At 41.3% G+C, this 21,742-nt stretch overlaps 1 protein-coding gene across 3 annotated transcripts in view; it reads left to right on the forward strand.

The window, feature by feature from the left end:
- Window positions 1-21,283, forward strand: part of LPAR1 (lysophosphatidic acid receptor 1) — a 101,360-nt gene extending 80,077 nt beyond the window's left edge. For all 3 annotated transcript variants that reach the window (XM_038403476.2, XM_038403477.1, XM_038403478.2), the window contains exon 4: window positions 18,969-21,283. In XM_038403476.2, coding sequence (XP_038259404.1) covers window positions 18,969-19,270 — 302 coding nt within the window. In that variant the 3' untranslated portion in view covers window positions 19,271-21,283. The remainder of the gene's footprint in view (window positions 1-18,968) is intronic.
- The last annotated feature ends 459 nt before the right edge of the window (window positions 21,284-21,742 follow it).

Below are 21,742 nucleotides of genomic sequence, written 5' to 3' on the forward strand. Positions count from 1 at the left end.
ACTTCTGGAACTTAATGGGGTTGGCAATTTCATGGGTATCGCCAAAGCACTGCCCCATCCATGGATCAGATATGATCTAGTTAGAAGAGGATGATCAGTGTGGATTATCACAGTTGTAGGTCATGCCAATAGTTTTAGACTTCAGCTGGTGGGTATAATGTGCAGCATCAATAAGAGCTGATTTGAAAAACACAGGAGCCATGCAGCAGAAATTAAGGGTTTGTTGGTTGCCAGTATTTTGCCATCCCCTATGCACTCACTGGTATTCCTGGTGTTTCACAGGTGTCAGTCTGTGTGTGTGTGTGCGTGCGCCTGCCCGCCCTCAGGGTGTTTGGACTGGGTGCCTTAATGTAATATCTGACACATCTGCATGATCGTCATTCATGTCACTAGGAAATGGTAAAATAATATTGTAGCATATTTATAAAGGGAATGAATTATTAGGACCTGGGATTTACCATACCAGCTCGACCCTTCTGGAGTTTACATCTCAGTACATTGTGTAAAATATGTCTCAACACCTTGATATCCAAACACAGCAGAGAATGTTAGAAAACACTTAAAATTAAAATTTCTGAAGTACGTTTCTTATACACATGTCAAAGGCATGTGTCCTCACTTGCCATGGATTTTAGTCCTCAATGGAGAAGTCAGCAAAATAAGCAGCTTTTGAGTTACCCTCATGAGAAAGCAGGATCACGGAACTCCTAGGGTGAATAAGGGTGTTGGAAGTTGGTAGTAACCATAATTTATTACCATCTGAGAGTTCCTGAGTGACCTATGTGAAACAAGTGATCTCAGTCTACTCTGAATCCCAGTGGATGATAATTGGCACCTTTGTGCCAATAATTGATCTTAGTGGATAATTCAGGGGGCATGGAGGCAGCAGTCCCTTTTCATCCCTAGCAAAGGAACCTCCAGAACAAAGCTGAGACAAGTGACAGAGCTCTGTAGGAAAGGTTGCAGCATTGCTGCTCCCTTCCTTACCTGTTCTATGGATAGTGGACTGCAGTTTTCAGTGTCCTCTTGGTGGGGATAAACCCAATTTTGCCCTGCTTGTGTTTCAGTCATCTGCTGTACTACTACAACTGTGTTTTTATGACTAGATTAGAATGACTGTTGTACTGAGAAGACTGAGTCAGCACTAGTTTTTGATTCCTTTCTACCACAGCCAAAACCTAGTCTTTCATTATGACTATGGCAAACAGGGAATTAAAGGTTAAAATAGTCGTATTGTCAAAAATATGCAGATCGAGCAGCCTTCCAAATATTAACACCACTGCCCTTTGTCATGATTATCAAAAGGCTATTGTCAAGGTGGATTCCCCACTCTGGCACTTCAAGTGCAGAAGGTGAGTGCCTGCAAAGATTTTAAAAATTAATACTGGCCACTCCAGGCTTATGTTAAACTCCCAAGGTTACAGCTTTTCTCTGACCTTGGATGGGTAGATGCTGCTACCATCCAAGTACAGACCCCCTTTGAGTGCCCAGGAAGGCGCACTTGGGAATTCCTTCCTGTGGGGTATTCTCAAGCCCTTTCACCCCCCTCCGGGGAAGAGTTGAGAAAAAGGGAAGAAAAAAGGAAATCAGCTGTTGCCACCAGCTAATTAAACTACATGTGCCCAAACCTCTTAAGACACAAAAATCCAATTATGTTCTTAAAAAAGGTAAATTATATTTTTATTTTTTTAAAAAGAAGAAAATACATTTGGGACCTCAGGCTATTGCTAGATTTTAAAAGAGCAACTACAAGGATTAAGCACTAAGAATAACTTCCTTGAGATCCATCTTAAAGGTTACAAGCAAAACAAAGGCACGTGGGGTTAGCACAGAGGAATCCTCAAGTCATAAAGAAATAAGAGATAAACCTAATCATGTCTTCCTAGACATTTCGAGATTTACTTACATATCTGGGGTTTTAAATGAGTAGTTTCTAGTAGTTTCATCTGATACTGATGATTTTTCATACCTGGCCCCAAGCTTCTCACAGCATAACTGCTGCCTTGTCCTCCTCTTCCCGGGACAACGACAGACAGACAGAAGGAGAGTCTGTTCTCCATTTAAAAAATTCTAGCCTTCCCATTGGCTCTTTTGGCCAGGTGTCCACTCACTTCCTCTTAACCTATGCATAGTAGTGACACTTTTTAACCCTTTACAGGTTTAGCAATTAGAGAACAGCTACTAAAAGGGATTTTATAGCTACTGGCTGGCTGGGTGTCCATAAAAGGGAGTTTACCCTTCCCCCCCCCCCTTCATTTATCACAGCTATTTATATATAGGTTTTTAGCAGTATCGTGATGACTTGAAGATTGTAGTAATGTCCACTGCTGAAAGGCAAATGCTATTCTTGGTGTGAGAGTTTTTGTTTTTTACTGACTGGTGGATTTAGAATATGAGAATACATTGCCGAGTGACCCAAGAGAGGCCTAGGTGTATGTATATTATGCATGCAGATTGATTAGCAACATGAAAAGGAATTCAACTCCTTGAGCCAGGTGTTCATATCTTGCATGTTGTGAATCTGAAGGACCTCTGTTAGATTCAGTGGATTTGTTACATGTCTACACGAGTGAAAGCCGAGAATTATCTACAACAGATAGGTTTAAATGAATTAAACCTCTGTTAACTGATATGTAGTGGTACAGCGTCTCCAGTGCATGTCAGCTGGCTGTTTCTGTTGCTTTTAATTTCCCTGGTAGTAAAGGGAGCTTGTCTGGACACTGCCAGTTAGCTGAATCCCAGGAAAACTTGAAGGAGCTATGGAAACTATGAAGCAGAGACAGTCGAAATGTTAGGTATAAGCTAAATACAGTCCCCAAAGTTCTGTGCTTTTTCATGTCATCTTGAATACGGAAGTCCAGGCTGGAGGTTACATTTTCCAGCGTATTATGGTTCAACCTGATCTAGGCCACCTACATCCAATGTATGTAGAATTAAACTTGCTCTGCTCCATTTCATGCATATTTGTACTTAGCCTTTGGACTTCTGAGAAGTTGCCAGTATAGTGCTCATTTGAGCAAAGTTTGGGTGCCCTTTCCATTGACTTTCTTCTGTGACTAAATGGAGTTATAACTATCTGCCTTTTGTCTGAGGGTTTTATACTCTTGCCAATTACCATAGTATCTGACGGTCTTCAACATAAAGTTGATAGCAATAGTGAGGTCCTGGCAGACTTCATGGAGTCTCTGGCACCTCTCCCTATTCAGGGTAAAAACTCTGTTTGAGTAGGGAAGGTTTGCGGGGTGTGTGTGTTTGTTTAGTTAATTAGTTTTCATTAATTAACATTTTCATTGAAGGTTTATTGGTTTCAGGATAACTTTGTTTTTTGGTTGATAGGGGCTTAGGGCTTGTCTACGCTGGCAAGTTCCTGCACAGTAAAGCAGCTTTTTGCTCTCAAATTGCAGACGTGTACCCACTGCTAAGCCACTTTGTGCGCAGAAACTCCTCAGTTGTAGCGCTGCAAAAAACCACCTCCACGAGGCTCCAGCGCTCTATTGCCAGTGTAGACACTTGATTGCTTTCTGGGCTGTAATTGGCCTCTGGAGCTGTCCCATATGCTTCAAGTGACCACTCTGCTCATTGTTTGGAACTCAGCTGCCCTGGAGACACACGCCCCTCCCCTTTCAAAGCACCATTTCTGATCGCCTTTGTGTGCTGTGCTGTGCTGATCTGCTCCGGGACACAAAGCAAACCATTAATGTGGAATGCTGGTGTTGTTGAACACAGAGGCAGGTGTGTGTGTGTGTGTGTGTGTGTGTGTTTCCCCTTCCCCCTGCCTCAGGACTGGTTGCTTCTTGCCGATGTCTGAACTTACAAGACAGTATGCTGACACACTCTGTCCCCTCAAAACACACTGTCTCTCTCCCCCCCTCCATACACACACACACACGCACTCCTTGTCACAAACTTTTCCTTCCTGCCCCCCCCCTTCAGTTGAAAAGCAGCTGATAATGTAGTAGGATGTCCATGGAACAATGGGATTGGGAAACCTGCATCATGTGACGTTGTGCCTGTCCCACGAGGCATTGCAAACCCTTCCCAAAGCACCTTGCGGCCAGTTGCACAGTGGGATACCTACCATAATGCACTGCTGTCTTCGCCGTTGCAAGAGCTGCTAATGTGAATGCGCCTCCAGCATCAGAAGGAGCACAGTATGGACACACAACAGCAGTTTAATTCCAGCATTTTAATAGAAGTGGTATAACTTGTGGCACAGAAACTTGCCAGTATAGACACACCTTTAGAGGCAGAAGGGGGTTTCATAGCTGAGTCTCATTCTTATAGTGGAAAAGGCCTTTTCAGACAGGAAGGTATTGCAGTGTTTCCTGCAAAAAGACAGTCAGACTCAGGATTTTCCTTATCTCCCCTGGAAGTTTGTTCCATAACCAGTTCCCCTTGGCTGAGAGTGCTTTGTCCCCAGCTCTTGTGTGTTTCATTCTGGGTGTATTGATCTATATTGCCGCAGGGGAGTGCAGCTATCAGTGTTTTATAGATCAAAATTCAGTCTTTAATGTAGTTGGGGTTGATTTATTAATTACTTTAAAAGATTATGATCATTCCTTAACTACCTAGCCATAATTGGATACCATTCAACTATAACTAGATGGGAGAAAACACATCTGCATTGCTCATAGTTGATTTGGAATTTGAATTGAATCTGATAATTGGAATTATCTGTCTTAGATTCTTATTCTGTTCTGCTCAGATTTTATACTATCCTCATGGCTATAATGTCTGAGTGGCTTCCAGAAGTGTGTTAAGTTAGAAGCAAATTTAGCTCTGTTAAGGAAACCAAGAGTTTCTAATAATTCTATTTCTGCTATCCCTAGTAATTTCATCCTACTTATAGTGGGATCACAACAGCTCCTAACATTTAAACTTCATACATACATCATTTTGTCAGAAACTTGCGTTGCAGTTGGAGCTGATCCAATCATAATAAAGTAATACTTAAGGACTTTAACAACAAAAGAAATCACATTGAAAAGATATTGAACAAACCATATTGTTTAAATGTAGCATTGTGATTGAACTTGGAGAAGTACCAAAATACTAGAAGTGGGGAGAGGGAGGGGGAGGACATTTTTAAAAGAAAGTTCTTTCAACTTCAGCATGAAATAATTTTCTGTGATTAAAAACTGCAATATGTGTGGTAGTAAGGAAACAGCAAAGTCTTCAATGTGTTAAATATACATTGCAGACTCAGGTGCTCACGAAGTCTGGTTTGTAAGCGGCTTCATTCAGCGTGCCAATTGTCCACTCTGTGCCTCAGATGACCTCTTGTGGTGAGCCCTCGTGTTTGCATAAGCATGTCTACTGCTATAGCTAGGTTCAGAATGGCTTTTTTAAAAATTAAAGGGGCACCAAGTGTCAAAGAAATTCGTAACAGTGAAATTACTTTTAAAATTCCAGTACAAGTTCAGGTGCGCTTAATGCATTACATAAAAAAGACCTACTTGGCTAAGTGCTTCTGCTTAGATAAATATGGCCAGATCTTCAAACTTGCCTAGTGATTTTGTGTACCTACGTTTTTGAATATCCGACTAGAGGTATCTCTAAAGAGGCCAGATTCTCATAGAGTGGATGCTCAGCACTTTCGGAAAAGGCAGTCCTTTTAAGGTGTCTCAGGTTGGCACCTCAAAATCATTAGTCATTTTAAAAAATCTTGGCCATAGTAGTTCTAGGCCCCCTTTACTAGAGGGGCCTCTGAACTTTATTGGGAGTGTTCCAGTTGGGAAGATCCTGTGTGCTGCAATCTAGATTTAGAGATCATAACTCCCATGATACCTTGGGGAAAAAGTGAGATGCTTGCTCTTCCAAGGAGCGCAAGGAGAGCAGGCAATGGGCTCCATTTTGGGAAAGGAGCCAGATTGCTGCTGTGGAGCTCTGTCCATACCAGGAGCTGCTGCTAGGAAGCCAGAAGCTGCTGTCGAGAGCCTGTAGGGGCCTTGATTGAGCAGGGAGCTTCATAGGTGGTTGGTGGCTTCCTTGGAGCCAGGGCAGAGACTATTGCTGTGCCTGGAGCTGACTGAGGTGGGCCTGCAGTGAAAGGCTGGGAGTAACCCCCATTCTGGTTTGGGCAAGTACTTGCAAGGGGAGGGGCACAGCAGAGAGACTGAGTCTAAGGAGAGGTAGAGTGATCATCACACCAAACTAGGACCCAGAGCTGCTGACATTTGTTGGGGCTGGCTCCAGTCATCAGTGGGGTTGTGCAGCTTGTTGCCTTGGCTGGATTGATCCACAGAACTAACTGAATGCTGTCTCCAGCTGCAGATCTTCCAGCATGCCCACGCAAGTGCCTAGGACTTGAAATCCAGAGGAGTTTACACTCCGGGGTGGGGTAAAGAGTGGCTGTGTAAATGCCAGTTAGATAAGTTTCATTTATTACTGTATAGTATATTTGTTAATTGGCTTTATTGAACTGCCCTCTGTGGATTTAAATTAATAGTGACATTTAATCTTAGTCGGTTATACCCTGTTACTTTGTTGTTAGGTAAAGGTGTGTTAACTCTAATTTGAGTATATGGGATGTATATTATTTATAATTGGTATTGGAGTTAGATCCATGCCACAGGTGGTTGTTGTTAGTATAGATTTATTCCTGGAGGTTCCCAAGGCACACCCTTGAATGTGTACAGGGACCAGCCAGAGGGAGGCACCGCCAATTGTAAATTCCTTTAGGAGTAAAGGGACTGCACTGGAGGTGTGGATAAAAGATTCTCACCTATCCAACATCACCACTGGTATATTCAGGATCTCTTTTAATGTCAGCAACATCAGGCACCCGGTCACACAGGTGAGTGTTGCTGGCTCCCAAGTAACCCAGGGAGGAATTGGGGGGATTACATAGTCTTCTAAGCATCTGCTTCAGACCAACTAATATTAATTACTTCACTTTTGGGGGGGCCAGTTTCTTTCAAAAAATTAAAACAAACAACATCCAGTGATAGCCATAAGCTATAAATTTGTGTAGTCCAGCTGCCAACAAATAGTCAAATCCAGCCTAAAAAGCTGCAGGTGGGAGGGGATGTATGCACTGAAAATATTTTCTCCTCCTTCCAGCTCTCCCCAAATCTGAATTCCTTTAATCATCATCTGCTTTTCCTTGACTCTTGTCCAATGCGTAACACAGTATTACATAGGTCTGTGCCAATGGCACAAGTACCGCAAAGGTCTGACTCTGCAAGACCCTGTCATCGACGATATTTTATGCACCCTTTCCAGCCAAGTTGCTATTACAGGCGAGGTTGTGTCACCCGTTGTGCCCCCTTAGGAGTGCGAAGGCCATTATTTAACTTTGCAAGATGATGATAGACACCAAAACTTCCTGTTTGTGTCAGGTTTTTGGCAAGTGTGTGGCTCAGGGACTTCCATTTTATTTTATGGAGGGAAAAAATTTAAATTTCCTTGGGAACAGCTGGACCTCATTCATACATTAGCTTCCCATAACTTTCTGATTTAGAAACCAGCCAAAATCTTGACCATTGTCACTTACTAATTTCCTGTTTTGTTTAAAATGCTTTTCTATAGATAAACAGTTTACTGTCTTCCTTTAGGGAAAAAATGAACTCACTTATTCATGAATCTCACTAAATTCAGTTATTGGATTAATGGTGAATTATTTTTTTTCCTTCGGATCTTTAATTTACGACATTTTAAATGCATGTTGCTAAATTGTTTCAGCCCAAGATTTTACCGTTGTTCAAGGAAAGTAAATTTCATGCACCAATCCTGAAGAATGCCTTTTTATAAATAACTTATACTGTATATGTGAAACGCGGGACTTTTGTGTACTCCTTAATTTAAAAAAAGCTATTATAATTGGAAACCTGTATGGTTTACTCCCATGTCCCTTCAGTCTTTGGCTTCTCTTGTAGGAGTGTCTAGTCAGTCAGTCAAGTCTGATGGAGGAGATGGTCCCTTACAATTGGGACAGAGACCCTCGAATTTATTTCATGTGGCTACTAAACAGCTAGCAGACAGTAGCGGCTCTTAGCCGGCACTGGTGCTGGAATTGAACCCACAACTTAGAGATAAGGTGATCAGTCTTGCTCTTTGCATCCCCACTGCCTCCCGTTTTCTTTTTTCTCTTCATATTTTCCTGGGTTTTAGCTGTCGCTATGAGATGTTTCAAGAGCTCTTAACTCTAAATAGAAAATGAAGGGGCGTTTGGTGATTTGCAATCATTAGATATAAGGAAGCCACAGACAACACGTGCATATAACTACTGTTTAAACAATAGGACTGTTCTAGGGCTTTATCCAACTGTCAGTGGAAAGTTGCCATCAAGCCAAGTCTTCCAGAGCAAACTTGCTTGTGTGTTAGTCTGAGACTATAGCAGACTCACTATGTATGTTGTGTTTTTCCTAGCCCTCATGTGCTGCTAACAAATGAGGATTGGTTTTCTGACAGTATAAATTGTCACTTGCCAATCTTCTTGGGGGGGGGAGGGGGAGGGGGGAGAAACTGCCATTTATTTCTTTCTCTTTCTCTTTCTCTTTCTCTTAAAAAGTGAAGCAACCATGCCAAGAACTTGACAAATATGCAGTCTATAATGTAGTGGAAAACTGGAGCTCAGCTGTGGGTAGAACAACAATGTGGTGACCAAGTTGGCATAGCAAACCAAGCAGTGTAGTTGCCCAAAAAGAGTTTAGCACTAAAAATCTGAAGAGGGCGCAGAGATTTTGCTGCTTCCTGTGAAGAGGAGAGAAAAGAACTATGGTGAAGAATTTATGTGATGAACCCTGCATGCTACGTCCTTTTCAAGATGTGCCCCGTGATATTAATTAGCACACTGTGCAGTTGTGACTCATACTCATTAGCAATCACGAGCAAATGCAGTCTTTTCTCTGTAACATTCTGATTGTCTTCCATTACAGTGCACTAAACATGAAGAAATACAACAGATTTCAATAAGGTTTTTCCTCATTATTTTAGGATAGAATTCCTTTCCATAGGGAACGTTGCAACTTAACAGTTGTCTCTAGAAGTTGGTGCTTTCTGGATGCCAGTGAAGGAGACATTGCTCCCGGGGGGCACAAACTTCTAACAAGAGCCAGGAAGGAAAAAGTTATTTTGATTCATGTTAAAGCCAATGACATTAGTGTCAGTAAACTGCATGTGCTGTGACCTGCGATAAAGATGGAAACATTTAAATAAGATGAAGGATTAACTGTGAAGAGTTTTTTGTTTTTCAGAAATACTGTCGGTGACGCATTTAGTTCTGGGTAGATAGTGATGGACAAAGCAGCCGAAGTGGCTGGCTAGAGTGGTAAATCTTGTGCTGCTGTCATGCCAAGGCTCATGCCAAGGTCCCCATGTCTCAGCTGAATGCTGGCAAATACATAGTTGGAATCAGACTTGCCCACCTGTGTGTTAGTATTCTTCAAATAGGCACTAAGATTATAAGAATGCGTTTAGTGTTCATTGAATGCTTGTGAGTTGCTTCATGCATTAATCAACATCTGTATTCCGTATTCTAAGGTAATATTTAATCATTTGTATCATAAGCCTCTGTAACTATCACCAAACAGGAGAGAGAAATTAATTAGTGTGAAATGCTGATCTCCAGCAGAAGATGTTACATCCTTCCCAACAGGAAAAGGCCATCAGCACCAGATGGACTATAGTGGGACATTAAAGAGGATAGAAGGCTTTGTTGTTCATCTATTCCCTCCACACACCCCATGAAAGAGTCATGCAAGTGAATTCCTCCCATCTGCTGAGTTCACAGTTCAGAGTACATGGGAGGGAACAAATAAAAACCTTAACAAGAAGGAAGTGTATCTCTATGCTGCTTGGACTCTGGGTTGGCCCTAAAAGAAATCTAGAGCTTGCTTATTATAGAAGCTTCTATTATCTTTTCAAACTTAAGATTATAGCTCATTTGTATATCTGCTTACCTGTTTTAACCTTGTAAATAACTGTCTTATTTCCTTTTCCTAGTAATAAATTTTAAATAATTTATTATAGGGTTGGCTACAAGCAGTGTCTTTGGTATGATATCAAAGGTGTAATTTACCTGGGGTGAGTGACTGCTACTTTTGAGACTGGGAGTAACCTGAATATTGCTGTGATCTTTGATGTAAGGGACCATCTGTCACAAAGGTATGCTTGTCTGGATGGCGAGACTGTGGAGTACCCCAGGGGGCTGTCTGTGATTCCATGTTAAGGCTGTTATAGTACCTGCGGAGTTTACTCTTGATGATTGGTTGGTGCAAATAGAACTCACAACCAGTTTGGGGATTTTACTATGTTTCCTAACAGTCTGTCCTGTGAGTGGTACCCAGGCTCTTGAGCTACCGCAGGACAGCTTCATACTTCTATTGAGCAGTAAAGCAGGTAATTGGATGGCGATGAGGAACCAGCAGAGGAGATACTAGGAGGATGGAGGAAGTTAAGGAATGAGAATAATACTTCAGAAAAAGTCACTTTTTAAAGTGTAGAACTGTAGGAAACATAACCAAAAGCAAAAAAAAAAAAAAAACTAGCAACATATACACTTTTTTAAAATATTTTTATTTTAATTTTTTAAGATTTTAATATTATGCACTCAACCTAAAGAATATAGTGAGGAAGTGAAAATCATGTACACATGTATTATGAATTATAAATGGTTTAGAACATGTGATGACATTGATGTAGGACGAGAACAGAAAAAGAGTTCAAAGATTAACATATGCCAAAGAATCCTGCGTGCCCCCTAGAAATATCTACTGTAGCAGCATGCTAGAAACTTCAATAATGTGGAAAGATGGAGTGATTTTTTTTCTTTTATATATTAAAAAAAAAAAGAACTAAAGGGTAAGGAAGACAAAGGGGAGATATTAAATATCAGGCCCAGGGATGAAGTCAGCCCTGTGATGTCAATAGATATTGGCACCTGATTTTGTTTGTGCTGGTTCCTAGCACAAACAGAGCAAAGGCGGAGCATGAAGGATGTTTTCACAAGATATTAAGTCATTAGAATGTTGAAGTGTGTAACTCCTCAAGAGGAGAACAGCCACGGTCCTAGGAGAGAGGGTAATTTGTTGACAGAAGAGAGAGAGACACACACGTTGCTAAAATCTGAACAAATTCTATGCCTAAATGATCAGCATCAGAGGGCAACAGATATCAAAGCAGACATGTGCTTTATTCCCTAAGGGAGGGGAAAGAAATACTGGAAAAAGTTGGGATGTCTGCATAATAGGTAATCTGGGTATTACCTTGTGTGCAAATGGACCAAACTCAACATCCCAACAATCTGAAGAAAGAATCAAAAAGAGATAGGGGTTCAGGAAGGAGAGGGATTTAATCTTGGTAGACACAATTTATTGAAAATGCTTTTCGCAAATGGACCGAAAAATGCAGCAAATGTGGTGATATTTGAGGTGAAATTCAGGCCTTATTGAAGGCAATGGGAGTTTTGCTATTAACTTGAATGGAGCCAGGATTTTACAGGTGACTCTGGAATGGTGATGTCTATAGGGAGTTCCAATGGCTGGCCTGGTGAAATGATGCTGGAAACATTGATGCGGTAGGATGACCAATTCTTGGCTCTTTGTGGTATTCTGTGTGGCATGCTACATTCTGAATGCCATCTTTCCCTCATTCCGTGGTGTATCATTTCCTCTCTTAGCTTTGGTTCTCCTGCTCTGAATTCTCTTACAATACGTACATACTGTTTTATGGTGGGATGAATATGGCATGTTTTTCTGATTTCATTGTAACGGTTACAGATCACGTTTGCCTCTTGCATACAATCGAAGCATTTAATTAAAAAAATAACTGGTGGGAACTGCAGCAGAGCATACAGTACAATGTATATAGGTCAGAGCACAACCATGCTTTCAACAAAACACTGCTGTGTTGGTGTACAATAGTGTCACGCTCACGCAGGAACACATTTCTTATTCCATATTTGTTCAGCAATGTATACCAGAGGGTCAGCTTGCTCAGATGAACTCTCTGAAAGTGGCAGAAACTGTTGGCATGTTGTGATGGCATTTACTGCGAGGTAAAATTCTTTTGCCCTGTGTTCAACAAAGCCACTGTCCCTACATATGTTTATTGGCTAGCTCATTCTGAGAGGACAGATTTCAAATCTGGAACTTGCTTCCCCTTTGCTCTGCTGAAGCCCGAGTTTGTTGACATTCTCTGTATTTTGTAAGGGAACATCTTTTTCCCTAGACATTTTCTGAGGGAGTCAGTGGAAGGACAGAGCTTTTGTTGTGATGAGTTGTGGAGAGCTGGAATTGGGTTGGTTAGAACTTGGCCTTTTTTAAAAATATCTTCATGGAGCTTGAGTTTCAGACAGGCACATTTTAGAAATTGAAATAAAAACTACGTGAAAAAAACGGACTCAAAATTTCCAACCAAAGCTTCAAACTCGTAGTAATAACTATTTGTTCTTGAGCTGAGAGTTTTGGGTGATACCTTAGCCATTTTGGAGAAAATCAGGGAGCATCATATTTGGCTAGAAATAGAAGAAAAATTACTCCTATTCTTTATATTTGCAGAACCATTAACTGTATTCACTATTACTCGTTAAAGATAATAGTATTCAACTTAGAATGAACCTTCTGAATTTTGCATTAATGGAAAAAGACAATAAGCTGTAAATAAATGCTAATGTAATTAATTGGGAGTTTAGCGCTTCATGCTACACACAAAAGAATTGCAGCCTAAGAAAGCTTACTGATATCAAAGGCATGAAAAGCATGTGGCTGTCTCGTGGCTAATTAGCTTACATTCCAAGTTACTGGAGCTAACAGTTTTCCCTACGGAGAAATTAGTCATACTTAGCTATTTAGCATTTGTCATGACTAAAATCCTAGAAGTTGTCATGCAGTATGGATGCTATCCCTGTTGCTCTGTTTGACCACGCTCTGACTCCTATGGGATTTGATCTTTCTGAGCCTTGTTTCTTCCTTTATTTTGCTAAATTAAGGTTGTTTTCCAAAGATGCTTCCTGCTACATCTTGCCCTGAGTAACAGCTCTAACCAAGTGCAGCGTAAACGCTCCTGCAAGTATTGCTAGTCTGGGGCTAATTTTATTGCAATCATTTTTTTTCCTGTCCTCTACAGGGATGCTACATCCCAATTCACTTCCACATCATTCACAGGCAGAGTTCCCACACTGAGCATGGGTTTCTCCACTACTGCCCTTCCCACCCCAAAAGTCTCCCGACCCTGCATTTTCCGCCACCAACCAAGTGCTGCGACACTTCTTCCCCTGCAGGTAACCAGCGGCAACAGCCAGTTTCATCCTCACAGTGCAGCACTCCTCTTCTCCTAGCCCTAGGTCTCAATGTGTCCAGCAAAGTAGGGAGTGGACTCGAGAAAGGCAGCTCCCCAGGCAGAATCCTGTGATGGGAACAGGAGGAGAGAGTGGCTGGAGAGCGGGGCAGAGGAGACTGGCGTTATGGAGAGGGACAAAAGTGGGGAGGAGTTTGGGTACTGGGAGAGGACAGTCCTGTGCATGGGAGAGTTGGATGGACATATTTATGGAAGGACTAAGGTGGAGTAAATAATAATACAAAGGACTTACAACAGTTTATAGGTAAATAAGCACTTTTTCCTGGGTGGGTAAGTATCACTATTATTATTGGTTTGTTTTACGGGTCAGACCTAGGGAGTCCTAATCCAGGTCCAGGATCCCATTGTGCTAGGAGCTGTGAAAACACAAAACAAAAAGACCTCCCTGCCCAGACAGCTTCCAGTCCAAGTGAGACTTTACAATATGAGTAATATTCACCCCAGTTTTCAAATGAGGAACCAGGCATGACGAAGTTAAAGGCCTTGCTTACAAATGGTGAATGCAATGCTGCAGCCAGGCCTGGGACACAGGGGGTATGTAGGGGGGAAATTATACGGTTAAAAAGGAGGAAGTGAGTGCTTCAGAATACATCACATCTTATCAGAGCTGTGCAATAACTTCCCTTTTCTTCCTCCTGTCTTTCTTTCAGATTTTATTACCTTGGTCTCTTTCATTCCTTCAGGCTTTGCCTCGTTGTTTTCTTCTCCAAGCGAAACACACTTTATTTTTATATTTGCAAGAAGTGCTGATATTCCTCTCCCATCTAGGGGGGAGGAGCGGGGGAATTGTTGAGCTTGGAAAACTGGGAATAGCTAAATCACCATGGTGCGTGACTTGGCAGGGATCAGACACCTTCTATTTTATGTTGCAGTTGTAAAGTAGGAGAAAATGAATGTTCATGGAATAAATGTAATCATATCCCATTTTAGGCAAAAGGGCAAAGAGCGCTAATTAGGAAATGCTTCATCTGCTAATCGGAGAACTTTTAAGAGAGTTGCCGTTCAGTCGGGTAACTTAAAAATGAGCACGTAACTTTTCAGTGTGTGGGTTACTGTGGGACAATGTGAAGGCTTGAGGCTGTTTTTGTGGCTTAAAACCGGAGCAGTAGGGGGTGGCAGAGAGACACAGCAGCCCATTGGGAGTTCTTGGGTGTGTGGACTACAAGCAGAGGCGGAACGTGACACGTGCACCACGCTTTCTGGTGCCATATGTTCTCTCCCACTCAGAGCCAGCTATGTTGGCACTGCCCCTCCCTTGTCCAGGGAAGCCAATGCCACAGTGGGACTAGCTTGGAATAGTCTGTTACAGGGCTGGGCTCACTTGAGCCCTAAGGGAACAAGTTGTCTGTGAGTTTCCAATAATCTCTTCAAAGTGAAGCTTAATACAACATTATATTGCAGTTAGTACTGGGTAGGTTTCCAGCTAAAACAGAGCTGTTTTCACACTGTAACTGCAATAAAAACATCTGTGAAACTCGAGTAAAACTAGACCAAGTGTCTTCCCTTGCAGAAAGCCTGACTTGTCCACGCTGGGGTAATGGCTTGAAGTCCATTTACCTTCACTTGGTTTTGGATCTGCAGTGTGTCTGCTTTTGCTTAAAAAACAAACAAACCCCAAAATCCATCAGCCTGAAAATGTTTTCTCTTTTTTCAATCACACTTGTCAGATCTACTTCCAGCAATGTCTGTTTCTTCAGAAGAGGGCCTTTTGTTCTTTCAATGGCTCTCACGTTCTTTGTGTAAGCAAAGCCATTGGTTGAAGACTGCATATATGGGTAGAGGAAAAATAGACTCTCATCAATGATTGACCAAACTGACAGATTGTGACTGGTTGATGTAAAGTGTGAATGTGACTACTATACATCTTGCACTGAAGCAGAGACCTAAATAAACATCACTTTGTTTCAGGATGGTCCTTTATGTCCTAGACTTCCCTCCTGCAGTATCTTCTCATAATTATGGTTGATATTTTGTCACAGATATGTTTAGTAAAAGTAACGATAGGTTGCAGGCAGTAAACAAAAATTCATGGAAGCCTGCAACCTGTCTGTGACTTTTACTAAAAATAATAGGGGGGAAGGATTGATGGGGGGACAACTGAAACCAGAGAAAGGGAATGAGAGCCCGAGCCCTGCTGAATGGGGGAGATCCAGCACCCACCACCGCAGTGGTTGAGAGCTCCAGGCCCCCTGCTGCCCTCAGTGGCTGAGAACTGTGGGGGCCCACTGGATGACAGCTCCAGCCCCACCATGCTGGGGCTGAAGTGGAAAATGTCACAGAGGTCTTTGAAAGTCATGGAATCTCTGACCTCCATGACATAATCTTGTTCTTACTCATATTATACATTTTTTTCTTGTTGATATTCCAAACATTAACAATAGGAGACTGTATTCCCTCTGAGTCCAAGTAGCTAATAGTGTTGTATGCCATCTTCTCAAAGGGTTTATTCTCATGAGGCATGTCTTTTGAAAAAAAAAAACTTCTATTACAGTTAAATGCTTGGTACCATACATCTGTTGTGCATAATTGTTTACTGTTTGTAAATCAGTTATGTCATATTTACCCAAGCCATTCCAAATTTGGAACATACTGGGTCAGACCAAAGGTTCATGTAGCCCAGTATCCTGACTTCTAACAGTAGCCAATGCCAAGTGCCTGAGAGGGAATGAACAGAACAGGTACTCATCAACTGATCCATCCCCTGTCTCCCATTCCCAGCTTCCGCTAATCACCATAGATGGACCTATCCTCCATGAACTTATCCAGTTCGTTTTTGAACACTGTTATAGTCTTGGCCTTTACAACATCCTCTGGAAAGGAGTTCCACAGGTTGACACTGCGTTGTGTGAAAAAATACTTCCTTTTGTTTGTTGCCTATTGATTTCATTTGGTGACCCCTAGTTCTTGTGTTATGAGAAGAAGTAAATAACACTTCCTTATTTACTTTCTCCATACCGGTCATGATTTTATAGACCTCTATCATATTCCCCCCCTTAGTCGTCTCTTTTCAAAGCTGAAAAGTCCCAGTCTTATTAATCTCTCCTCATATGGCAGCCATTCAATACTAATAATTTTTGTTGCCCTTTTCTGAACCTTTTCCAATTCCAATAGATCTTTTTTGAGATGGGGCAACCACATGTGCATGCAGTATTCCAGATGTGGGCATACCATGGATTTATATAGAGGCAGTATGATATTATCCATCTTCTTATCTATTCCTTTCTTAATGATTCCCAACATTCTGTTCACTTTTTTTTGACTGCCGCTGCACATTGAGTGGATGTGTTCAGAGAACTATCGACAATGACTCCAAGATCTTTCTTGAGTGGAAACAGCTAATTTAGATCCCATCATTTTATATGTATAGTTGGGATTATGTTTTCCAATGTGCATTACTTTGCATTTATCAACACTGAATTTCATCTGCCATTTTGTTGCTCAGTCACCAGTTTTGAGAGATCCTTTTGCAGCTCTTCACAGTCTCCCTGGGGCTTAACTGTCTTGAGTAGTTTTGTATCATCTGCAAATTTTGCCACCTCACTGTTTACCCCTTTTTCCAGATCATTTATGAATATGTTGAATAGGACTGGTCCCAGTACGGACCCCTGGGAGGACACCGCTATTTACCATGCTGAAAACTGAACATTTATTCCTACCCTTTGTTTCTTATCCTTTAAGACAGATTTATGATGATGATGATTTTTGCTTGTTGTGATAGCCCCCTAAATGTGCTAACAAGTCTCTAAGGTGCCACAAGTCCTCTTTTTCTTTTTGCGGATACAGACTAACACGGCTGATACTCTGAAACCTGTAAATGTGCTATGTATTTTCAAAACATGGAGCGAGACCGTCTCTGCCACAAAGATATTTCATTTGAATCCTAGACAAGATGCATCATGTCGGAGCTACAACAGGTGGAGAAATAAGGTCTCATGGCTACTTTTGTTATGCATATCCACAATATTTGCAAAGCACCATTCCCTGGAAAAAAAACAGTAAAATCCTCTTGGTGGACGCAGTGCCCTTTCACCCATGCTCTTTGAGTATCCATTCTGACCTTCTTCCTTTTACAGTCCTTCCTCCATGTATCAGACCTGGAAGTTCCATGTCACCCCGGACATCAGTGATTCTTCGGGCTATGAAGGTTGCGTTTGCCTAAGTCTTTCGGTGAAGTTTGAATGGGAGGTGCCTGAAGAGGAATGGTGTCTGAAAGTTCCTTTAAATTGTGGTGTTGCTTTGGATTGGTCTGGGGATAGTGCAGTTAGTGCATGGCATTTATTTACTCAACCATTTTGAAAAAAGATAATTGAAATTTCACCCAGAGGCACCGAGCGCACAAGCATGTCTATAAAAGTAGGTAACGAGAACAGTGCAACCCTGAGTCTTCGCATAAGTGTTCTGGGGCCTTCATTCTGTTGGAGCAAGGTCTATGGCTGAACAATGACCTGTGTATAATGAGTTTGATGGCCTATCTGGTTTCCTAATGGAAAGGTGTCCAAATTGCACAAAACCACCATTTGCCATAGGTGAGAATAACTGACACCTTCATGGCAGACACAGCAAAGAGGCTGTGGGATGTATGGGCCATGCATAGTAAACTATTTTCCCCCTTGAGTTGACCCCTCCAGTCACAATGGGGGTACACTAACAGATACCATAGTGATGGCTGCAGTATAAAAACCTAAACAGAATAGAATGTACAGGGCAATATACGGAAGCTTGTATTGTCATTGTCTGTGCTAAATATGTCTATACGCAGGGACTTTATTTTTCCATTGATGTCAATCCAGCAAATCTCAGGAGCATTGAAATCCCCCCTTTTCTCCCTAAAATATTTTCATGTCAGAGCTTCGTCTTCTATATATATATTGGAAGCATCTTGAAGGGCTCAGTAAGAGAGTACTATACCTAAACTCACTGTCCCTTTTAAGATAATAGCTACTTGATTTCATCCCTGTACTTAAATACAGAATTTTGTTCTGAGCTTTACCCACACTCTGTTCTGCACGTAGGGGTGGGGGTTGGGGGGAGAGAAAAAGTGTTTTAATCAATGCAAGATTCTTTGGCAATCGTGCTACTGAAGCTTTAGGAGCTTCTGAATTTCTGCTGAAGAGAGCTCTAAGAAAGGAAATAAAGCCCTTTGAACAACTACCTTTCAGTGCATGGAGGGCATGTTTAGTACTTTCCTTTACATTATGGACCTGAAATTGATTAGCAGGACCCAAACAAATTCTTTTCCTTGAGAATTACTCCCTGCATCGCTTCTCTCTTTCTGCTGCTTTATTCACAGTGCTACAAAATGGTTGTCTTTGTTGTTGTTAGCTTGAAAAGTAATTTGCAGCATTGTCTCCCCAGAGCAAGATTTAATCAAAGGTCTCTAGCTGAAGTGGAAAAATGTCCTCATTATCACCTTTAAATGGAAATATATTGGCTAAGGAAGGGATATTTAAAGGGGAGGGGTGGCTTTTCTTCTGGTTTGAAGTACTGCCAGAAAACATTATTTTCAGATTTTAAGAGATAAACCTTTCATCATGTCACTAAAGAAATCATTGCTGGGAGTATATTTATTGTAGAAAAATAAAATTAAACATTGCTGCTTTTGGTCAGAACATTTGCACAGCCTTTTATGTGATTAAAGCATTGATATTTGTTTTTTTCTTTGTCACTAGGTGCTTTTATAATCTGCTGGACCCCAGGATTAGTCTTGTTGCTCCTTGATGTTTGCTGTCCTCAATGTAATGTCCTGGCCTATGAAAAATTCTTCCTGCTACTTGCTGAATTCAACTCTGCCATGAACCCCATCATCTACTCCTACCGGGACAAGGAAATGAGTGCTACCTTCAAACAGATCCTCTGCTGTCAGCGCAGTGAGAATGCCAACGGCCCCACCGAGGGTTCTGACCGCTCTGCTTCATCACTCAATCACACCATCTTGGCTGGAGTACACAGTAATGATCATTCTGTGGTTTAAAAAGAAACTGAAAGATCAAAAAGAACCACCGAGAATTTTTATTGATGGACGAACAATAACAGGCTAGAAAACCACATAGAGAGGGCTGGGCACAAGGAAAGTAACAAACTCACAAGACATTTTTAAATACTAATGGACTACAAAACTCTTACCCCCCCCCCAGAAAATGCACCCACGCACAACACCAACCATGTATGCAGAACTGGCCATGCTATAGCCCTCATCCTTTCTTATACTTTCTGAAAGTAGAAAGCAGATGCCTTGCAATGGAATTCATAAGTAGCACTAGGAAAGTCTTATTTAGACTACACTAACTAGACTGTCAGAATATGCTTTGTCTTGGTGCCAGTTGAAATCAACTCCGATTAATTAAGCGTATACCTGCTTCACTGCATTTACGTGTAGACACTTAGTCTTGTTTTTAAAAAAAGAATGCATTTCATTTAATAGACACTTAATATTTATCACCATCTGCATGCTTGTGATGGACATTAACTGTGCAGGGAGAAAAAACATGCTGTAGTCTTTGTATTCTTAGCTACGATACCATAACTACAACAAAACAAAAATATTTTTCTAATACAGGCCACAGGAAAATGATGGAAATTCTGACTCTTCCTATCTTCTTCACTGGTGTTACAGCACACTTGTTCTGTGTGTTGGTGGATTATTTTAATTAGGAAAAAGATGCTCGTTGTAATGTCCACAGGAAAGTAGAAAAGCATAGACTGTATTACAGTGTTTGTTTAGATTATGAAATAAACAGTACTCTAGTCACAAGGTAGTTAACTTTCTTTTTTGAAGTGTGGTCTTGAAATATGTAACATACACAAGGGGTCCCAAGTTTATTCATGGTCAGCTCCTTAAAGTAGGATATGTCTTCAATGCTCTAAAAGAGATACAGTCGTGAGGCTAAACTGAAGTACAAGAGTGTTTTGTAAGATGTATTTATGATGTTGGAGTGTTTTTCCTCATTCATTGTGGAATGCAAAGGGATTTTTTAATGCATAATATAGTGTACTTTGTAAACATTTTTTAAAAAGAGATTTTTTTTTTTGCACTGAGTGAGAGACATTTTTGAGGGTATCTAAACAATTATTTACCATTCATCTCATCAACAGTAGTTACTTGGAGCTAAAGTACAATTTTATTTTTTTAACGAGACCAAATATATAATCTGTCAAACAACTGAAACCTGCATTATGATAAGCCAGCCAAATATCTGGACATCTCATACATGGCTACTTTTAAGAAGAGATACCACCTGTCTAAATATAAACTCTTATGAATTATTAAATACTAATGAAAATCCATAGTCTGCCATCAAATAAATTTTAGTGAAGAAGAGATCTTTGTATTAAAGAACTTGGGACCTTTGTATGCCAAATTACTTGTTTGTGTGTGTGCGCCCAAGTATGCATAACAATGTAATGGACCATAACTAAAGTTCATGACAGGCGGTTTTCCATGTTGTTAGATGCCTAAATAATAACTTGCTTGAGGTTTATCAGTCAGTGTAAAGCTCTGGAATGTTTCATAACAGGTGTTGGAATATTGTCATGAGGCTATTGTGCAGAGGTGGACAGAGTATGTAGATTTAAGAAGGATTCCTGAAAAAGGGAATTCAGCACCAAGGAGGCAGAGAGAGTGTAAAGTTGCCAGTGTGTGTGAAATCCAATGGGAGTTTTGCCATTGACTTCAGTGGAGCCAGGATTTTCACCTGTAATGTTTAGCAGGTATGCATGGGCTATGTGAAAGTGGGGGAGATGAGAGCAGGCAGGTGGGCTTAGAGAAGGTGTCCAGGGATCATGTGTCAAACAAGGGACGGATATTTACGCTTACTTTGTACAAAACACATATAGCTATATTCTTTTCTAAGGTTGAGAACAAATGAACTCATGATTTTTCACGCATGTAACTACAATGAGAACTAGAAGATGGGCTGTTTGAACTTAACGGGGGGGAAAAGACCCTCCACACTAAGCCACTAATAAAGTTTTCTCAATGAGTGTACAATGTTTGGTGTGCATGCCTGTCAGTGCTCAGAGAACAAGGGTGATTCCCCAAAGAAGGGAATAGGTTTTGGGAGGATGTCATCTCTGTTCTCCTGGCTCCCAGATCTGCTTTCCCTTCTGCTGGTTGCTTTAGTGAGGAGGTAGGCGTGATAGAGGACTCGGCACTTGAAGAGTCTTCCCAGCTTCCAGTGTCTCCTGCAGCGAAATGGGGGACGCTACACTATCTGGGTTTAATAGTGGTTTTCCTCCTTTCCTGCAGGCATTTCTGATGTCACATGTGGGAGTCGATAGGACTGATGGTGGAAATTCAGTGTTGGTGGGTTGTCATGGAAGGAAGGGAAAAGGGATCAGCCGATTGGTGAAACAGCCAAATCTAGTCCCGGAATGAGGTCCAGAAGACAGCAGCAAACACCTCTCATCCCCCCCCCCCAAATATTTTAAAATGTGGGTGACTGAA

This window comes from Dermochelys coriacea, chromosome 5 (assembly GCF_009764565.3).
Source record: "Dermochelys coriacea isolate rDerCor1 chromosome 5, rDerCor1.pri.v4, whole genome shotgun sequence".
NCBI lineage: Eukaryota > Metazoa > Chordata > Testudines > Dermochelyidae > Dermochelys > Dermochelys coriacea.